This window comes from Maylandia zebra, linkage group LG11 (genome assembly GCF_041146795.1).
Source record: "Maylandia zebra isolate NMK-2024a linkage group LG11, Mzebra_GT3a, whole genome shotgun sequence".
In the NCBI taxonomy this organism is placed as follows: Eukaryota; Metazoa; Chordata; class Actinopteri; order Cichliformes; family Cichlidae; genus Maylandia; species Maylandia zebra.
In genome coordinates, this window is record NC_135177.1 from 2,345,516 (window position 1) to 2,366,255 (window position 20,740).

General features: G+C 41.3%; 1 protein-coding gene across 1 annotated transcript; it reads left to right on the top strand.

Moving 5' to 3' along the window:
* The first annotated feature begins 2,355 nt into the window (after positions 1 to 2,355).
* Positions 2,356 to 20,465, top strand: slc6a20 (solute carrier family 6 member 20). The gene is made up of 11 exons (XM_004571318.4): positions 2,356 to 2,571; positions 3,936 to 4,076; positions 4,499 to 4,590; positions 4,703 to 4,930; positions 6,392 to 6,502; positions 6,603 to 6,844; positions 9,477 to 9,645; positions 13,063 to 13,264; positions 15,390 to 15,549; positions 15,689 to 15,854; positions 18,668 to 20,465. Exons 1-11 carry the CDS (start codon positions 2,448 to 2,450, stop codon positions 18,836 to 18,838), a joined length of 1,806 nt encoding a protein of 601 aa, XP_004571375.2. The 5' UTR covers positions 2,356 to 2,447; the 3' UTR covers positions 18,839 to 20,465.
* Positions 20,466 to 20,740: the final 275 nt, after the last annotated feature.

The window sequence follows — 20,740 nt, forward strand, 5'->3', positions numbered from 1 at the left end:
GTTACATGTGTTTACAGGCTTTGCTCAGTGGCACAATGATTAGCACTGTTGCCTCACAACAAGAAGGTCCTGAGTTCAGGTCCACTCCGTGGGTGGTCCTTCTTGTGTGGAGTTTGCATGTTCTCCCTGTGTTTGCGTGGGTTCTCTCCGGGTACTCCGGCTTCCTCCGGCTAACGATTTACAAAAGCCTTGATAGAAATATGGTTTTCTAAACCCCATGCCCCCCTTTAGATTCATCACTGTGATAGAAAGTGGAAGGCTACCTTCAGTTAGCTGCCTGATTTAAAAATCATGTCAAACTAAGTTAACAGCTCATCTGTAGATTTTAATATAAATTCAGTAACTTTACTACAAAGCATCCATCCTGAGCTCTTGTTCTGTGCTGTGTGTGTGTCATCAGGTTGGTTGGTTGTGGTCTAACTAGTAACAGAACTAATAACTCAGGGGAATATGAAGACAATACAACTAAAAATCAGTCAGTGGGGGTCACTTTGGCTGTGACAATGAGTTTTCTGTCCACTGCACTAAAATGGGGAAATCCCCCAGTTAGCCATAATGTTCGGGGTCTGTAACGCACTTTATAAATGAGGACTGTGTGGAGGAGCCTGTATGAGTCAGGTGGTCCTCCAGACTGACAAGCTGCAGCCAGAAACTGATTGTCCATGTCTGGCCGAGTGTACTCAGCAGTGCAATCAGCTGAAATTTGTCATTTTTTTCTGTTCATTTCATAACAGGATCCAGAGTCCACATTATTATCAACATTCACCCTGCAGAGGGAGAGCATCAGGACCAAGCCGGGTATCTTGGGTCTTGGTTTTGGAGAAATGTCCTCCCTTTCTTTCATCACAGCTGTCCCATGGCAGACGTTCTGTTGACTCACTGAGAGAGACTTCAGGTCAGAAACCCCAGAAAGACTGAAACTCATTGAAGGAGTCACAGTCTTTAGTAATAACTCCCTCAGTCCTGTAGAAACGTATATAATTATGTACACAGTTGGTTTTAGCACATTGGGCTTTGCTATTTTAATCTGGTTTCTTTTATTGTGTGGACAGCAGCTGCGTTAGTAACAAACTGAGATATTAGAAACTACAGGCAGTCAGTGAGTGAAGAATACTGTGAGAACATCTTCATTCCTCAATGATTCATCTTCAGTTAAAAGTTTGTTAATGAGGAGATATTGAGTGCAAGAATTTTTGTAATTTGGTGTTACTGTCCTTACGGTCGTCAGGAGAGACAGAAACATGCTGCTGTCTGCACATATTCAACAATCAGCTCTGCACAGGAGCTGAAGGAGAGCCCAAAATCACACTAATGTCTGCATTTTGATTTTGTTACATCCGAACACAATGATGGCAGAAGTGCTGCCACGTGTGTGGCCACACAGAGCACCAATGTGTTTATTTGGTAGTTCAATGAAAGGCTTCAGTTAGTTGAAGTGAGAAAAAAGCGTGTTCACATTGGCAGCTTTGTCTTGTTAAACAATATTTGAAATTTTAAAAAACACACAAAATGCTACATTTTTGGAGATATTTGTGGGAGTTTTCTTGCTTGTTTTTTGTACCCCTTGAACACTAAAGTGGCCCTCCAATGAGATGACAGCGCCAGCAGTGGCCCACAGCTCATTCAAGTTTGAGACCCTGCCATCTGCCTGTTTCATCCTTTTTAGTCACACCAGCCCTCTGCATGTGCTCCTTAACTACATCCATGAACCTCCTCTGAGGTCTTTTCCCGCCTTCCTACCTGGCATCGCTGTCATTCTTTGTTCACTCCATCCACTCTGCCTTCTCTGCACATGTCCGAACCATTTCAACCATAACTCTCTAATATTGCCTCCAAATCACTCAACCTGAGCTAATGTTCTCATTTGTAGCCCACTCTGGTCACTCCGAGTGAAAATCTTCCAATCCACCACTTCCAGCTCTGCCTCCTACTTTTTTGTTGGTTAGTTGGTTGGTTGTTAGCGCCACCATCTACAATCCAGCATCTTGTAGACCTGCTAACCAGTCATAAATCACCCCTGACACTCAGTTCCACTCTGCCTGCACTCTCTTCTTCACCTCTCTTGGCCTCTGTCAGTTGTTTTGAATGGTTGACCCCAGGTCTGGTTTCACTAGCTGTACTTGCAGCTTTGCTGTTGCACCTCTCTCCCTCTCATTCACACACATTTATTCAGTCTTGTGCTTCTTAAGGACTTTTTCTTTGCCCCTGTCTCTGTGTGTCGCCCTCTTTCTGCGGTATGTATGTATCAAATAAAAGAAACATCCACCTGGGTTATTTTCCATGCCTCACCCCCTTTACTAACACTTTGAATAACAGAAGCTTTTGGCTCCGCCTTCGCTACAGTCGCAGAGGGCTTATAAACCAGGCTCAGGCTGAGCACAGCTTCACCCACGCAGCGGACACTAATTCTTTTGCGGGCTCACTGAGGCTACACACAGGACCGAGTCATGGAAAAAGATGGAAGACCCAACTGGGACAGCCCCATGCAATTTGTGCTGGCCTGTGTATCATATGCAGTCGGACTGGGAAACGTGTGGCGGTTTCCATACCTCTGTCAATTACACGGCGGAGGTAAGTCCGTGTGACCCTCTTTCACTAAATCATGAGCAGCACTTTCTTGTGCCTTTAAGTAGAGGGAGGTTACCAGGTTTATGATCATGTTTGATGAGCACAGAGTGTATTTGATTTGAAATGACAAATCTCAATACACTCTCTCTGTCTTCAAAGATTCAGTGGAAAGCAGTGATGTTGTACATAACGGATTTTACTCACCTCAGCTGGTAAACGAGTTACTACAGCCATGTGTCATGTAAACGTCCCTTTATAATTTCTCAATACCATTGATTGAATTGTAAGTAACTTAATATTCTTTAATTGGTGTGAAGAGTTGTTGATTAAGATTTTATCAAAGGGGGCGGGGCGTTCCGTGGTAAATTTCCTATGGAATCCTTACCTGACTATGGTCAGCTGTCTCGCTGCTGAAAACAATAATAAAAGTAGATGACGGTCATTAAGCGTTCGGAGCGAAAAGCAAATAATAATAATCAGAAGCGGTTTCGAAGTAGGCTTGTTTAAACAGACTCCGTTTAAGTGTGAGAGTGCGCAATTTAAAGACGAACTAAAATAAACGCAGCGCAAGCATTCAGACATTTAAAGAAGAAAAAATGTTTTCGGCTCTTCCCTGGAAATGTTTCCAACATATGGCACTTTGTGCCGGGGTGTTTGTCCCGATGTTTCTCTCTGACTGCCAGAATCTGACTCTGTGCGTCACCCTTCATTTACTGTGTGGATGTGGAATTTTTCAGCGTCCTACTACGTACGACAGTACTGTGCTAGTGACCGACACCATAACACTTTTTGTCTTGACAACAAATCACCTTTGTGAGTGTAATTAGAAACTCAGCACACTGTGCGTTGCAGAAGGAACAACGTGAAAAGATGTTTCACACATACAAGGTTGACCATAGCCAAGCACAGATAGATGGTCTTCTGCCAAGTAGGGAGACTGGTGCCAGTTGGGTCAGGGGTTTGTTGGCACACTGTAATTCTCCAGACTGCTCAGAAGGGTACCACCATAAAAATGTTAGTTAGAAATGCTTGTCCTCAGCCACTTACGCAAAACACCTGAAGGTCACAAGAGTATCAGGTGAGGACACAGACAGGGGAAAAGAGTGGAAACCAAGTTTATAGCAAAATGCATTGGTTTTATTTGGGGTCATTTTTGACCCCACCTGTGGAAGAGTGTAGGTAGGTATTGGTAGATTGTGCATCCAAGGGTTAATATGGCTCCTATCAGCTTAGAAAGTGTGCTTCTGGTTTACACTCATGGGATTCTTAAAATGCTATGGTTGCATATTTTTTATAATTGTGGTGTTTATATAGCAAATTTGTCCACTGTATAACATTTGTACTGTATTCACCCTTCATGCCTTCAGGGGGGTTCTTAATCCCGTATCTCATCATGTTGCTTTTGGAGGGGTTGCCCTTATTCTACATGGAGCTCGCCATTGGTCAGAAGATGCGTTTAGGTAGCATCGGGGCATGGACTTCGATAAGCCCGTATTTGGGAGGATTGGGTAAGTGCTTGATTAAAATGAAGTCACAATGCATTTACCGCACACTTTTAGCTACACTTTTGGAAAACTAGAGGTGTTATAAAGGAGTACCAAGGAGAGCCTTTCTGGTGACAAAACAGTAAGCAGTTTGAATGTTGCATTAGAAGAAGCTAAAAAGGAGTCTGTGCAAAGGAGCTACAGACAGAACTTTGTAGAGTGCTGTGAATGAAAAACACCTGGGCTTTGTTTAAGTTTTAATCTTTCAAATGAACAGTTTAATTTTATGTAGACAATATGATTTCATTTTATTTATATAGCGCCAAATTACAATAACAGTTGCCTCGAGGTGCTTTATATGCAGGTACCCTACAATAGTACAGCAGGTATAAGTAACAAGTGTCAATGTGAGATTGGTGATTTTATTTGCTGTTCTTCTGTTTTAGGGCTTGCTAGCGTTGTGACATCCGTGTATCTCTGTCTCTATTACAACGTCATCAATGCATGGAGTTTCTGGTACCTCTTTCATTCATTTCAAGTGAGCTGCTAATTTTCAAACTACTGCAGTTTTTTCAAACACATGCTACGTTGTTGTAGCTCATTTGGATGTAACACATCTCTGCTGCTCTTCATGTTTATGTCAATTGCAGTCAGTCCTGCCCTGGGCAGTATGCCCCATAAATTCAAACCGAACGGGACCTACAGAGGAGTGTGAGGTGGCTACACCCACCCAATATTTCTTCTACAGGGAAACACTGAACATCTCTTCTTCTATTGAAGAGAATGGAGGCATTCATACAGGACAGGCGCTGTGTCTCGTGCTTGCCTGGGCAATAACCTACCTGTTCATTGTGCGAGGAGTAAAGTCAACAGGAAAGGTAAGGAGACTCACGAGTTTCTGTGATACATATCAGAAGTGGATATGAGCACAACAATCGCCATCATGAAAATGCCACTTCATAAATTTTGATGCCAAGTAACATAAATGCATTGTCACATAATTAAATGGTAAACACACCAGTTCTTATATACCGCTTTTCAACTCTGCCTGAGCACTCACAGTGCTTTATACAGTATAACAAGTTAACAGTATAAATCTTAGGCTGCAGACCCACAGAATGACAGAATTCCCAATCCTAATGAGGACATATATCTTTTTTTTAAAAGTCATATCAACACAAAAACAAGGAGCACAAAGCTGAAAACCACTCAAGGCAGTCTTACATATGTGTTTAATATGTGCATTGAAGGACATGTCCTGGTCCAAAATGACTCCAAGGTTCCTCACAGTGTTACTGGAGGCCAAGGTAATGCCATCCAGAGTAAGAATCTGCTTAGATACCATATTTCTAAGCTTTTCAGGGCCGAGTACAATAACCTCAGTTTGATCTGAATTAAGAAGCAGAAAGTTAGCGGCCATCCAGGTCTTTATGTCTTTAAGACATTCCTGCAGTTTAACTCATTGGTGTGTGTTACCTGGCTTCATGGACAGATAGAGCTGGGTGTCATCTGCATAGCAGTGTAAATGTCTGCTATGTCTTCTAATGATGCTGCCTAAGGGAAGCATGTATAATGTAAACAGAATTGGTCCTAGCACCGAACCCTGTGGAACTCCATAATTAACCTCAGTGTGTGAAGAGGACTCTCCATTTACAGTAACATTAGATGAGTCCACTGTCAGAGGCCATAAGAAGATCATTTGTAACCTTCACTAAAGCTGTTTCTGTGCTGTGATGAGCTCTGAAACCTGACTGAAACTCTTCAAATAAACCATTTGTCTTTTAAAATCACTCTTTCAAGATTTTTTTGAGATAAAAGGAAGGTTGGAGATTGGCCTATAATTGGCTAAGACTGATGGGTCAATGATGGATTTTTAAGTAACCGTAACAGTTAACTGTTTTAAGTTAGTATAAAAAGTGGCTGTACAGAATGTTCCATCTGTGAGATGGTTATGAGTAATTAGTTCTCTCAGTTCACTGTACTTAATATGAATCTAGCACAGTTCTTTGCGGTGTGGTGGAAGTGGAGATGTTCCTAGATATGGACCAACAGCAGCAACTGTGTGATGTTATGTCAATATCCCCCAAAATCTCTGAGCAATATTAACAAGCCTTCTATACCACACAGCATATGGGCTATACCCCATTAGTAGCAATGTGTACCTAATGGAGGATTTGGTGAATGTAATTTACAAATATTTTCTAAACCAGCAGACCCTAGTGCCTAACTAAAACATACTGTAACACAAAGTTACCAAGTTATGATAAAATTCATAAACATTCCATCATCACACTTACACATTTGAACTTTTCTATGATTGTGCTGGTTGGCTTCTACAGGTGGTGTACTTCACAGCTACATTTCCTTATCTGGTCCTGTTTATCTACTTGATTCGGGGTGTGACTCTTCATGGTGCCATCAATGGCCTCAAATACATGTTCACACCCAAGGTAAGAGTGTCTAGGAAATGTGCTACGCAGATAAGGCTCTTCAGGTTTCATACTTAGAGTGGTTTATCTTTTATGTGTATGTACATTTGTCTGCTTTTAGATGGCTGAACTTGCCAATCCTAGAGCGTGGATCAATGCAGCCACTCAGATCTTTTTCTCCCTCGGTTTGGGTTTTGGCTCACTAATAGCCTTTGCTAGCTACAACCAGCACAACAACAACTTTCAGAACCAGGCCATCGTTGTCTCACTTATCAACAGTGGAACCTCTATCTTTGCCAGCATCGTCACCTTTGCCATCTATGGCTTCAAGGCTACTCTCAACTACGAGAACTGCCTGGACAGGTATGTATGTTTTGTGCTAATGCAGGGTTCCCGCTACACATGCAAGCATGCCTGTAAATTTACAGGTGTGTCCCTATAGGCGTGATATATTATACGGTTCAACAAGTTATTACAAATCCAGGCATGTGTACTTCAATTTCCAAAATTCAGAATATCACACATGCTTTGTAACATGCTGTTATACTAGCTCATTTTTAAAGAGGCTCTTTGTGGCCTCAAATCCAACTGAGTAACATAAAAAATACCACAAACTTTATCTTTGAACCAGTATTTTATATGTCAAAACAGCCAAATTTGCATGTTATGATATGATGTTACAATTATAAGATCAGGATTGTAACAGTGTAAAACACTGGCATGGAAAATGACTTGTAAATGACTTCTGGTTAAGAATACAAGCTGCAAACGACAATATTTAAGGCAGAGTGAGTAAACTATTGGCCTTAATTGGCATCAAAATATCTTGAATAAATCTTTTTTCTCAACATAGAGAAAATAAGACATGGGGATTTTTTTCTGTTATGATATTTGTGAAAATAACGTGTGTCAGCTATTATTTTTAAACCATTCACCAAGCTAATCCCATATCAATACTATCCACATCAGCACAGTAGGGTCAGCAACATTTATGTCTTGTGCAGGAAAAGTTTTAAATTCAGCATAATTCAGCATTCCCGGACCATGAAACTGCAAACGCATTTGTATGGAGGTCAAACAAGGCAGTCTACATCAGCTTTTTGGACTAGCCGTGCACATTACATTAGCTTGTTGGAGATAATACCAAGGACGAGTTTGTTTTAAGGTTAAAAAAAAAAAAAAATCAAAACAGCTGGTGCCCCAAACCCAGAAGCATTTGAGGTTTTAGTTTTGTTTTTCTTGGGTTTTCTTTTCATTCAGAGTGGTTTTAAATGCGTCATAGAAGTCTTAAATCTGACTGACTTTGATGAAAGAAATGAAATAAACCAAAACAAAACTAACAGTATAAGTGAGCGTAGAGACATATAAATCTGTTTGGTTTGTTTTTTCACTTGGACCCTAGACTACAATTTAAACATAGCTCTGGCCTGAGGGCATAAAATCAAAGCTAACAGTAACATTAGCCACATTAGCCATTAGCCAAACACAATGGATTTTCCTATTGTTGTGGGGACATTGCATCAAAATAAAAGTAATCCACTGGGTCTTCAGTTCCTCAGATGCTGGGAGTGCGTGAAGACGTCTGTGTTTGCGCTCGCAGCCAACAACTGAACATTTGGTGAGTTTTGTTTGTCGCTGAGACATTTTAGTGTTAGTTAGCTAAAGCGACTCTAGCAAGAAGTTAATAGCAGTCGGTGATGCAGGTGCTCAGGGATGGAGAGTAGGTCCTGGTTGGCCATGCTAGGGCAATGTCTGAGACCAGTGGCTGCAAAGTTGTGAGATCACAAGCTTATGGAAGTGCAACAAGGGCTCCAAATGAACAGTGTTTATTACTGTCATCTAAACATCTTCATGCAAGTGCTTCTACAATGACATGTATTAGTGCTTTTACATTGAAACCATTTTTAAAAAGTTTTCTTTAGAATCAAGGTGAGGTGGTACAAACACATTAATCGTTCAACCAGGACGCTCGAGTAATGCCTGGACCAGTTGTTTGGGACCATTGTAAAACTGCGGTTTAGTCATTGTTTGGTTAGGTTGATGAACCGAAACTACTTGGTTATGTTTAGATTTAGAGGTTAGCATAAGGCTTGGAGAACAAAAACTACCCGGTGAGGATGAGGAAAGAGTATGGTTTTGATTCTGTTACATTATTAACAAAGTTACAGACAAGCTCAACAAAACTTATCTGAAAATGATGACACCAGTGTACATTTTGCACTTCTCCAATAAAGATTACATTGAAATGAAGCTGTATGTTGTGATAACAGCTGACACCATGTTCATCGAGAGAATAGTCTGTCACTGTATTCTGAAAACAGGCTGTGTGCATTTCTCTGTCAGTTGAGTAATTTGGTACTTTAACAACACAGCGTGTTGCTTTGCTTTATCATTGAAAAGAAAAACCCAGAAATGTTCTTTCTTTTGCACAATAGGACTTTGGACCTAGAATCTGGTATACAGAACATGTGTCCAGTGTTAGATCACTTAATAACAAGACATAACAACTCTGAACAAATATCTGTGGTGTGGTGGAGGGTTGGGTGGATGGAGGGGATTGGAGTTGATAGTAGTTGGGGGTTAGTGGTGGGGGGCTGGTATGTGGTAGGGGTCAAAGTACCATCCACATGAATGCCAAAACCCAACAGAACATTGTTTTTCATTAACATAAGTGTCATTCATTACACCTGCCAGTGGTTGGCAGCAAAACATGAAGTGAATAAATGCAATGATTTTACAAAAGTAATACAAAAAAGTAAGAACGAAATGGTTGGTTTTTGCAGTTGAAACAACTAAGAACAAAAACAGTTAAAACTGTCTCATCTGCCGCAAAAACATAAGTGGACTGTAAACTTAGTTCAGTATCACATCAGTTCCCAGTCTAATAAAGGAAACACTTTGTGAAATACGTCTAAGTTCAACAGGTTGCAAAATGGCCTGTGCAATCATTGTTGAAGGTCAGGGTTAATTTGTGCTCCTTTTTCTTTGTTTTCAGAATGCGCCTTCTGCTGCTAAATACCTTTGATCTAGCAGAAGACGCCATCAGCATGGACAGCGTTCTCGAGTGGACTGAGAAGCTGAACACAACATATCCAGAGCAGTTTGCCCAAATTGCCGACAAAGTAAGAGAGGGAGAGTGCAACCTGGAAAAGGAACTAGACACAGTGAGTTACACTCATCTACATACAGTAACCACACAGGAAACACTATTCAGTTATAAAATAATGGAAAGTTGGAAGTTACTTAAATCGGGAAGAAAAAGAGAAACGATAAATGATCAACGTTTGTCACCCAGAGTCTGATCGTACAGTCAGGTCCATACGTTTCTGGACCATGACACAATTTCTGTCATTTGGCCTCTGTACACTACCCCAGTATATTTTAAATAAAACAGTGACAATGTGATTGACATGCACATACCACTGCAATTTTAAAAAGCTTAAGATCATGAGCTGTTCCTTTTGTCTGTCCAAGAACAGTGCATGCTATTTAGATGTTTTCTGACAATCTAATCTGCCCTTTCTGTTTTGAGGGTAACCACTACCGTATTTTCCGCACTATAAGGTGCACGTAAAATCCTTTAATCTTCTCAAAGATCGACAGTTCGCCTTATGTATGAATTCTGGTTGTGCTTACTGACCTCGAACCGATTTTATGTGGTACATGGCGCTCAGAAATCTGTCAAATGTTTTGGTACGACTTTGGTAAACTATGAAGCCGCAGCGCTTGATGGATTGTTGGAGCATTACAGCTGCCGTAGTCAGGAGCCTCGCGGAGTAATCTGGATCCTAAACTCCGTCTCTTCAGGTCCCCAAGTCAAACAAACACTGCAGCATCACTGAGAGTTAAAAACTGTCTAAATTCTTTCATCTTTAATAAAATGATCAGTGTTGCTGCTTTACCAGGTGTAACAATTACGTTTAACATCCAGGCATCCATGAAAACAGGATTTATTAAAAGGATGAACACTAAATTTTTCCACTCGATAGAAGTTAACGTGAGGATTCCTGATGGTTAGAGACAAATGCAATCGCATGGAGGATGCTGTAAACAGACCAAACTTCAGTCAGGAGAACAACTGAGATAATCCATCCTCAACACGAGGTTAGTCATTAATATACTGCAACAACATGGGAATAGAGCCGCTGGAGAGAATTCAGCATTAATGAATCAATGGTAGGGAAGAGGAGGAAGCAAGAAGAATGAGTTGAGTAAAGTTTGACTTATCTGACTGTTTTGTTTACCTCAATGCACTTTATAATCCGGTGCACCTTATGGTTGAAAAATACGGTAGTTTGCACTTTCCTATAAAGCCTCTGTACATGCATTGATAAAGGTAACCAGGTGTACCAAACTGCTGATTTGACCACTCCTAAGTTTTTGCCGTCTCTCTTACAGTTTTATTTTAGTTCTTCATCTTAATGATCTCCTCCTTCACTTTGGAGTTCAATTTAAATCAAATACAATTTGTTGTTGCGAGGTACTAACTGAACTACAAAAACACTATGCACCCTCTAGTGTCCAGATGTGGAATAGCATTTTAATACCTGAAACTGCCACAGTCCACCAAGAACATTTAAATGACAGGTTAACAAATACAAACAAACGAAAAACTTTAAGTTTGGCAGTTTTCTCTGTTTGTTTTCAATGCCATGTTTTAACAGAGCCATTTTCAGCTCTTTACATGGACACTAGGGAGAAATGCAAAAATAGAGCACACAGCATGAGGGGATGTATGACAGCGATGTGACACTGGAGACTTAAAGACACGACATAATTAGGGAGATGGAACACACCAGGGAACACAGAGGAAGTAAAACTGAACAAAGAGACAGGCACAAGTACAAATAAGGACATAGGGACAAATAAGATGGGAAGTAACACACACTGAGACCCAGACTAAGACGTGATAGACACTGGGACTAGGGATAAACAGATACATGACAGACTGGAGAGACAAAGGATGAAACAAGACAAGAGAGGAAACATAGACAGGTAGACAGAACGCAGACCAGACAGAGACATGACTGAGCTGAGGGACAGACACAGAGACATGAAATAGATGGGTAAATAAACACAGAGACGAGACTGACTTTCACAGGAGAGGCTGAGAAGAGAAAAACAGAGGCGAGACAAAGACACAGAAGGAACCTAATAATATCAAACAAGAGACCATGAAAGACCGATAAACCCAGAGACACTAAAATAACAACTCAAGACTAAATCATACGAAGTTTGAACTTCAATCATCTTCTGAATGTAAAGGAAAGAATCATGAATCCAAAATAAAACTCTAAACACTGTGTCAAAGAGCCAGGACAGAAGCTGCCTGCAGGGCTGAACACATGTGGGGTTAGTTTGAGTCTGCTGTTCATGCCAGTGGCACGACCACACTGACAGATCCTGGTTGGAAGTTTGAATGCCATCCAGCAGCAGTGTTTGACCAGGCTGATCAAAAGAATAATCACTTATAATAATAATAATAAAATAATAACATGCTCCTCAGGCCCCTGTTTGTTAACTGTCAGTATGTGTTGTTTCTTTAATCATCCATCCATCCAACCAACAACACCAAACAACTCAATTTGACTGCTTAAACCACAAATGTGTTATTGTAGACTTGGTCTCTCTGTGGTATTATATCACTTCCTGTTCCTGTTACAACACACAGTGGTTTTTTGTGTATTTTTCTGTGTAGCCCGTTTAATTAAAACCTGTAGCTAATGACTAAAACATACCACTGCTGCTGCCTGTCTGTACAACCCGATATCAAACACCCCGATCCACAGTGCCCATTTCACGCTTTGCCTCCAAAACGTAAAATCTACACGTTGAAATAAGCTGCAGGACCAGCAGAGGGAAATATTTGATTTCAAGCCAACATGAAAATAATAACAGGAAAGCGTTTAAACAGACAATATTAACACATTCGCATGTATATCCATATTAGCCGTGACGATGCTGGGAGCCTGGGATCTACTTTGTACGTTACGATTTTGTGGCTTTAAATATATTTTCTCCCCCTGCTGGTAATGCAATTTCTGCATGCAGTAATGCAACTCATGCATGTTTGTCTCTCACGTTTTAGAGAGAAAGTGTGAAGTGGGCACGGTGGGCCGGCGTGTCTATTACACATTTTGCTATGATACTGGGTTGGTACTTTGCATATTTACACTCCACCCTGGCTGAATTGTAAAATATTATTACTTATTTAGGTTAAAAATCTTTACTATATTACCAAAAATTTTAAAAGCACCTCAGTACACTGTATTTTTGGAAAACTGTGCATAATATTTCTGCAGGAAACATGTTCCCCATCAGTATGATATATGATACAGTACATCGTCTCCATGTTCACAGACATGAAGCCTCTTTACTGTAATTATAATTATCTAGATAAGGTTGTGGCATGTGCATCCACTTATAGGTATTTTATAAGAATGAATGATCTCTGTGAAGCGTGTCTGTATGAATAATACTTCATAAAGAGACATTTTGAAGTCTTTTTATTTGACATGTAAAACACTGACACTAAATTCAGTTTCTATTTCAACTATAAACTCCTGTTATTTTTGTTTCAGGCAGTAGAGGGGACAGGCCTGGCCTTCATAGTGTACAGTGAGGCCATTAAGAACATGCCTTTGCCCCAGCTGTGGTCTGTACTGTACTTCTTCATGCTCCTGCTGTTAGGAATGGGCAGCATGTTGGGAAACGTTACAGCCATCATCACCCCGTTACGTGATTTCAAGATTATGTCCCGCATGAGCAACGAGTTGTTCAGTGGTAAGATCCGTACTGATGTTGGTGGAGAAGGTCTTCGTACTTTCTGCTGCTATGTATTCTCACTGAACCGTTGCCACACTTTTCCTGTCTGTCTGGTTGGGTTACAAACACATTGACAGTGGTAAAGAGCAGCATTTATGTTTATTGCAGCTATAAAACTAGTTTTCAGCTGAGTGCACAAAGTTAAATAGAATTCAAAGTAGTAACTTGTGATGCTCCTACTTCCTACGACAGGCCGTGCAGATATTATCAAAGTGATTCTTTATGGTCCTACCATTGTGAGAAGGCAGATGTCTGGGAATGCCAGGAGCTTTACGCTGTGTGAGAATTTGGCTTTTAGAGCTTTGAGTGTTCAGAACAGAAAGGCTTTATAATACTCGGTGTGTAAAGCAGGCAGGATTGGACCCAAGCACAGACACACAGCTTCATTGCTGGGTGCCAGAAATACTAAACTAAACTGGAACACAGGGAGTAGCACACAGCTCGGAGGAAGCGGACGGTGGGAGGCGCAGACATAAATATGCACGCGAGGCAACAAACCACAGGAGGGAACACAGCTGAACATGATCTAACTAAGGAGACAGGGGTATACAGAGCATTTATGCATTTACAGCACACATTTAGCTGCAATAACCAACTCTCCCCATCGCTGCACATCCTCCCAGATGCTCGGCCAGTAGAATCAGGCCATGATTCGATTCCAGAGTTTTATCATAACCCACGGGCGACCGTGGCTCAGGGGGTTGGGAAGCGCATCAGTAACCGGAAGGTCGCCAGTTCGATCACTGGGCTCGCTGTCCTGGTCATTGTGTCCTTGGGCAAGACACTTCACCTTACCGCCTATTAGAGGGGGGCCGATGGCGCGATATGGCAGCCTCGCCTCTGTCAGTCTGCCCCAGGGCAGCTGTGGCTACAACTGTAGCTGCCTCCACCAGTGTGTGAGAGTCAATGAATGAAGCCTTGGAAAGTGCTATATACATCCAATCCATTATTATTATTATGTGAGCAGCCGAAATGATTTTTCGGGTGGCTCGTTACAGCCATCTATGTTTGTGTTTTTTCCGCCAGCTTTTCAACACTTGAAACTGGTTGTGTTCTTCTGGTGTCTCAGTCACTCGACACAATCTGTCTCCAATGAACACAAAGTGCGTTACTGTTACATCAGGGCACACTGTTTGACCATCAGTTTTCATGACTTGGTCAAAGGCTGAGTATAGGCTGTTATTATGACACTGCTGCGGTGGTGGAAAACCTATTGGAACCAACATGATCTCCTGTGAAGGCCCTGCTACGTCCCCCAGAATCAGTGTCCGATGGCCCCACACCATAGCTGAGTGCAGCAGAGACACCGCATGCCTCTACCAGCTGTGAATGCACCACTGCGCACTGCCCCATTAACTTACTGAACCCGGGCCAGCCGTTCCATAGCAGGAGATGCTGAGACACAACAGAAGAAAACAGATTATTGGAGAAGAATGGCGGTGCTGGGACTCTTGGGGCCAAGCTCCTGCCACTGGCTAAACAGTCATGGCAACCTCAAGGCTTGCCTGCCAGTGACTGCAGACCCACTTCGTTGTTGCCAGGAGCTCCTCCACGAATCGTTCTGGGAACACCGTGTCCAGCAGCTGAGCCGCTCCTGGTACAGGGCCAGGCTGCAGCCACCTGACCAGGATGTGTCCTTCAATGCACATATTAAACAAATATGTAAGACTGCGTTCTTCCATTTGTGCAACATCTCTAAAGTTAGAAATATCCTGTCTCACAGTGATGCTTAAAATTTAGATCATGCATGTTTTACTTCCAGGCGGACGACTGTAATTCATTATTATCAGGAAGTCCAAAAAACTCCCTGAAAAGCCTTCAGCTAATCCAAAATGCTGCAGCAAGAGTCCTGACAGGGACTAGAAAGAGAGAGCAGATTTCTCCTGTTTTGGCTTCCTGTTAAATCCAGAATTCTGAAAAAAATAATTCTGATTAAAAAAAGTCAGAATTCTGACTTTTTTTTATCAGAATTCTTGAAAAGAAGTGAAAAAAGGACGTGTCCCCTTTTTCCCCCCAGTGGCCCTAATCCTCTTTGTGACTGGTGTTGTAATTTGGTGCACCAGTGACTGAGCTTTTCTTGCAGGTTTGGTGTGTGTGTTTTGTCTGCTGCTGGGCCTGGGCTTCACCACCACCTCAGGGAATTACTGGTTTACCATATTCAACGACTACGCAGCCACTTTCTCTTTGCTGTTCATTGTCCTCATTGAGGTCATAGCTGTTAGTTACATCTATGGAATTAAGAGGTATGTGCTGTCATTGTGATTGTTTCCACATTTGTTACTGTAGATTAAAACCTTTTTGTTCTGGCTATAAATAATGTACTACTATTCTACTGCTGTAAAATTCAATAATCGATACGAGCATGTTTTCTACTCTCTTTAGGTTTGAAAAAGACATAGAAGACATGCTTGGTCATCGTCCCAACTGGTACTGGAAAATCATGTGGGCAGTAACCAGTCCCTTGCTCCTTATTGGCCTCTTTATATTTTACATCATTAACTACATCCAAGGAGGGACACCTACTTACCAAGCATGGAATAAAGAGCTGGTGAGTTCTGCTTTCAATATTCCCGACGTGTAGACATTTTTACTTTCTCCTCAACAGACAGTATGGATTATCATTATTGAAGGTTTGGGTTAGGTCATGTTTAACAAAGTCTCCTGTGATACCGTGCACTCCAAAAAGGAAATGAGCGGAAAAGTCTGGTGGAAAATGGCAAAAAAGATGGCATAGTGCACTATTAAATAGGATCGTTTAGATTTAAATGATGCTGTGAATCGACGACTTCCAAATAGCTCAACAAATCAAGAAGCAAAAGTAAAGGAAATGTTTTTTTCATTAGCTCATCCAGCCAAAGGACCAAAGTCCGTCTGCCATCCAACAAGAATCTGTACTCCTCCTACAGTATTGATCTGAAGTTTTAAATTGCACATAATTATCATGTAAGGTTTTTTTTACCCAAACTGTGCTCAAGACCAAGATTTGTTGTTTCATGAGCAAGAATGAATCGCTTTCAGGAGCTCCATGAATTCCAGTGTGAAGTATTCCACAGTGAACTGTTTGTGCGATTATAACACAGTGGAAGCGACTGGGAATGGGAGCAGCTTCACCACCAAGTGGCCACATAAAATCACAAAGCGGATGCTGAGGTGCAAAGGCTGCCATCTTTCTGCAAAGTCAATCTCTACAGACCTCCAGATATCCCATAACCTTCAGACTAACTCAAGAACATTGCACAGAGATTAATGGAACGAGTTTCCATTTGGGCGATCGTGGCTCAAGAGTTGGGTGTTCGTCTTGTAACTGGAAGGTCGCCGGTTCGAGCCCCGGCTCGGACAGTCTCGGTCGTTGTGTCCTTGGGCAAGACACTTCACCTACCGCCTACTGGTGATGGCCAGAGGGGCCGATGGCGCGATATGGCAGCCTCGCTTCTGTCAGTCTGCCCCAGGGCAGCTGTGGCTACACCTGTAGCTGCCTCCACCGGTGTGTGAATGCGAGAGTGAATGAATAGTGGAATTGTAAAGCGCTTTGAGGGTCTCGAAAAGCGCCATATAAATGCAATCCATTATTATTATTTCCACGGCCGAGCAGCTGCATCCAAGCGCAGTGCAAAGTGTCTGAAGCAGTGATCTCAAAGCTTGCTGAATGTCTGGCAATCCAATGGACCAGTCTGTTTTGGTGGTTGCTAGGAGAAAGGTACTGTGTAACGTTTGGGTGGGGCACTTTATGGTGTGGGGTTGTTTCCCAGGAGCTGGGCTCAGCCCCTTAGTTCCTGCAAAATACCATTAATGCTTCAGCATACCAAGACAGTTTGGACAATTTTATGATCCCAACTTTGTGGCAACAGTTTGGGGATGTTCAATGAAGAACAAGTATCTGTCATTTCATTTATTTACTTATAAAGCACATTTAATAACAAAAAAAGAGTTGACCAAAGTGCTGTACAACGTAATAATTAAACAATAACATTAACATCATCAAACAGGTAGGAAGATTTGAATAAAAAATTGGTAACTCTCATGCAGTATAGCAGTGGTTCCCAAACTTCTTTTTGTTAGGCCGTCCTTTGTTTTTCAAGAAAATCTTCAGGCTCTAGAGGGCGTGTAAAGCTGCAAAAGGTCAGACTAATAGTTTGTTGCTTGGCCATTTAGCACTTTATAAGTCAAAAGATTTTAAAATTTAATTCTAAAACGCACCGATGAAGAGAGGCGAGCGCCGCGGTGATATGTTGTCTCCTTACACGGGTCAAGAGGCCGGCTGCAGCGTTGTGTACGAGTAGAAGCCGTGCCAGACTGGACTGACACCAGCGTATAGCTAATTAATCTGGGGCATAAAAGTTACAGCTTGGTCCAAAAATAATTACTTCAGTTTTGTCTCATTAAAAGTACAAAAATTTGAGACCATCCAGGTTTTACCTTTGTCAAGGCATTTGAATAAAGATTCCATGGGAGTGGTGTTTCTATTATCCGAAGATAAATCTGGATGTCGTAAGAGTGAACGCAGATATTATGCTTCCTAAAAATTAGGCCTGGGGGAGCATATAGATTGAAAAGGGAATTGGGCCTAATATGGAACCCTGCGGGACACCACAAGTAAATGGAGCTGTGGAGGACGTAAAATCATCAAAGTCCTCTCGGAGAGGTAGGACCGAAACCATTCCAAAGGGATACCTTTGATATCACATTGCTCCAATCGCAAGATCAGATTACTGTGGTCAACGGTATCAAAGGCTGCAGTTAAATCTAGAAGCAGGAGCACAGCTGAGCCACCTGAGTCGGTGATTAATAAAATGTTATTAACAATAACAGACTGAAGCAAATCTATCATTCAAGAGTTTGAATTCCACCAAAATCCTAATCAACCATTCTTGGAAGCACGGGGATATTTTGATATAGGGAAGGAAGTTTGATGCCATCCATGTACACAGAGATCAAACTGAAAATTAGCAGTCAAAAAAGTATAATTAAATGAATCAGAAACAGGAAGAACACCCTTCTGACACAATGTTAGTGATGACATTGGATACTACTTTGGCAGAGTTGGCTGGAGTGTAAATGAGTAATCCAGTGTAACAGCAAATTTATTTTTAAACTGCACTGTCATGTTATCTTATTTTATTCTACAATTTTATTTATAACGTGTTGTGATTTGGATGGACACGTGATATTATTGTACAAGCAGAATCCACACTCGTCAAACTGAACATCAGTGATGACATTTTTATTCAGCCATACCTTTCACATAGTTATGAGTCCTTACCAAGATTAGGATCTGGATGTTTGCAGCTGTACCACTCTACAGACTGTAGCGTTGATAGCAAAAGTTTCTGCTAATGGTGAACTGTATGTGTGGCTTCCCAGGGTGAATCAGCAGTGACGGAGTACCCCGTCTTTGGTCAGGTCTTCATCGTGCTGCTGCTGGTGTCGTCAGTCAGCTGTGTGCCCCTCACAGCTCTGTATGCCTTCTGCAGGAAGAGGAAAGATCGAGCCTATGAAAAGCGTCCATCTGCTGTGAGCACAGTGTCAGTGTAGGGACCAAACCTGTCCTGCTTCCTGGACCTCTCCATATCTGCACTTCAGCTGAGCAGCAGGAGTACAGTATTTCCTACCTAATCCAGAGTGTGTGGTGTTTGATTTGAGTTTCACCTTAGCGACGGCCCTTTTGGACTGTTTGTCTGCAAAAACGACGTCGTTCCAGTGTTGCCGTAGTAACAGCTTAGGCGACATCAGACACAGGCCTTCTTTGTTCAGAATACGCTCCATATTTCCTTTGAATCTGTTGTATTATTTGTCTCAGTTTAAAGTCAGACGTCTGTCAGTACATTCAGAAGAATATCCTCTAAATCTCAGCTGTGGAACATTATTGCTCACAGATGTAGTTTGTCTGACTGTCAGATGTTTAAATATAGTTGTAATTTGGTCATTTGCTTGTTGTTATTTTTCTAAATAGTAGTACAGTATTATGAATGTATGTACATAAGCTACTGTGAGTTTTAAATGTATTGTTTTAATCATTTTTTCCCATCTTACACACTGTAAACATGTTTTAAAGCAGTAGTGCACAGAAGTGAGCACTAAAATATCGTAGGCATCAAAAAAGGAAGTCCTGTCCTATCACACTATAACATCGCACTATAGTGGACTTTTTAAATTATTTGGACTCGCCTGTTTCTGTCTAATAAGAATAGTGATTGGTTAAATTCTCACACACATGCTAGATTAGAGCCTGTGACAACAATCTCATTACAGAGGTCCTACTTTCTGTTTTGAAGTATCTTTGAGCAAAGTGGTGTTTTTGCATCACTACCAAAAATGACACTTGATTCAAGACTCGAGCTGGACCTGTTGGACTGCACAACAGAAAGCCGAGACGTATCAAACCACATCGGCTGATTTCCTTTCTTTCTTTCTTTAAGGTAAATATGATGGACATATCAGTCATTGGGTTTTCCTGTCGTCGAATTAGAGCTGGCACTGAATTATGTGTGTACGAATTATCTGCTTTCTACAGGATTTTTGATAACTAGTTTTTTATTCATTTTAAAAGGGCTGGCAGCTCATTGTGAACCAAAATACCTGTATGAGTCAACAGTGCTGTGCCAAAACACAATTGTAATAAAAAAAAAAATTTCTTTGTACATTCCCAAATATGTCAAATGTGTATATACTGTTGGATATGTGTCATCGAATGACCGAATAATTGGACTAATCAAAAGTGTGATTTTTGCTTTTTGTGCCAGTGAGTAAATAAATGATGAACTGTTAGTTTTCTTGGACATAAAGCGTCTTGTAAGTCACTATGTTGTCTTTCAGCTTCATCTGAAATTTATTTGGGGGGTTTTGATTAAAGAAGTAAGACATTTATGTGCGTGTGTGTCTTTTAGAAGACAGACGTCTCTTTTTTCTTGATGGATTCTGTCCCAGTACATCTGTTAATACCGAGTTTGAAACTGCTTCTTATATAAAGCCAGTTGACCTTTAACCATTACAAACATCAATGGAGTGATGTTTGTAATCATTTGGACTCAGATGTTGCATACTGCCACCTGCAGGTATTCATAACTGACTGTAGGAGTCAAATGTAAACTCCACAATAAGCTCCTGACCTTACATGAAAATGTCTTGTCTGTTCCTGTGTCTTGTTTTTATGAACCTTGTTGCATCTAAATGTTCATGCATATTTCATATGAGATGATGATGAGATAGCCTTTATGTGTCAGTTGCAGGTCTTTTACCCACAACCGAGATGACAGACCTTGCCGACCGTACATACAATACACAAACATCACATTGGGGAGACAGGTCAGGCTAGGTAGCGAGGAAAAAAACATCGAAATGTGTAACACAGAAGGATAATACAGGAATGCACAGATATCAACACACCATAGCACAATAAACACAGACAGCAACATGGGAAAGAGTTCCAGTGTGTAC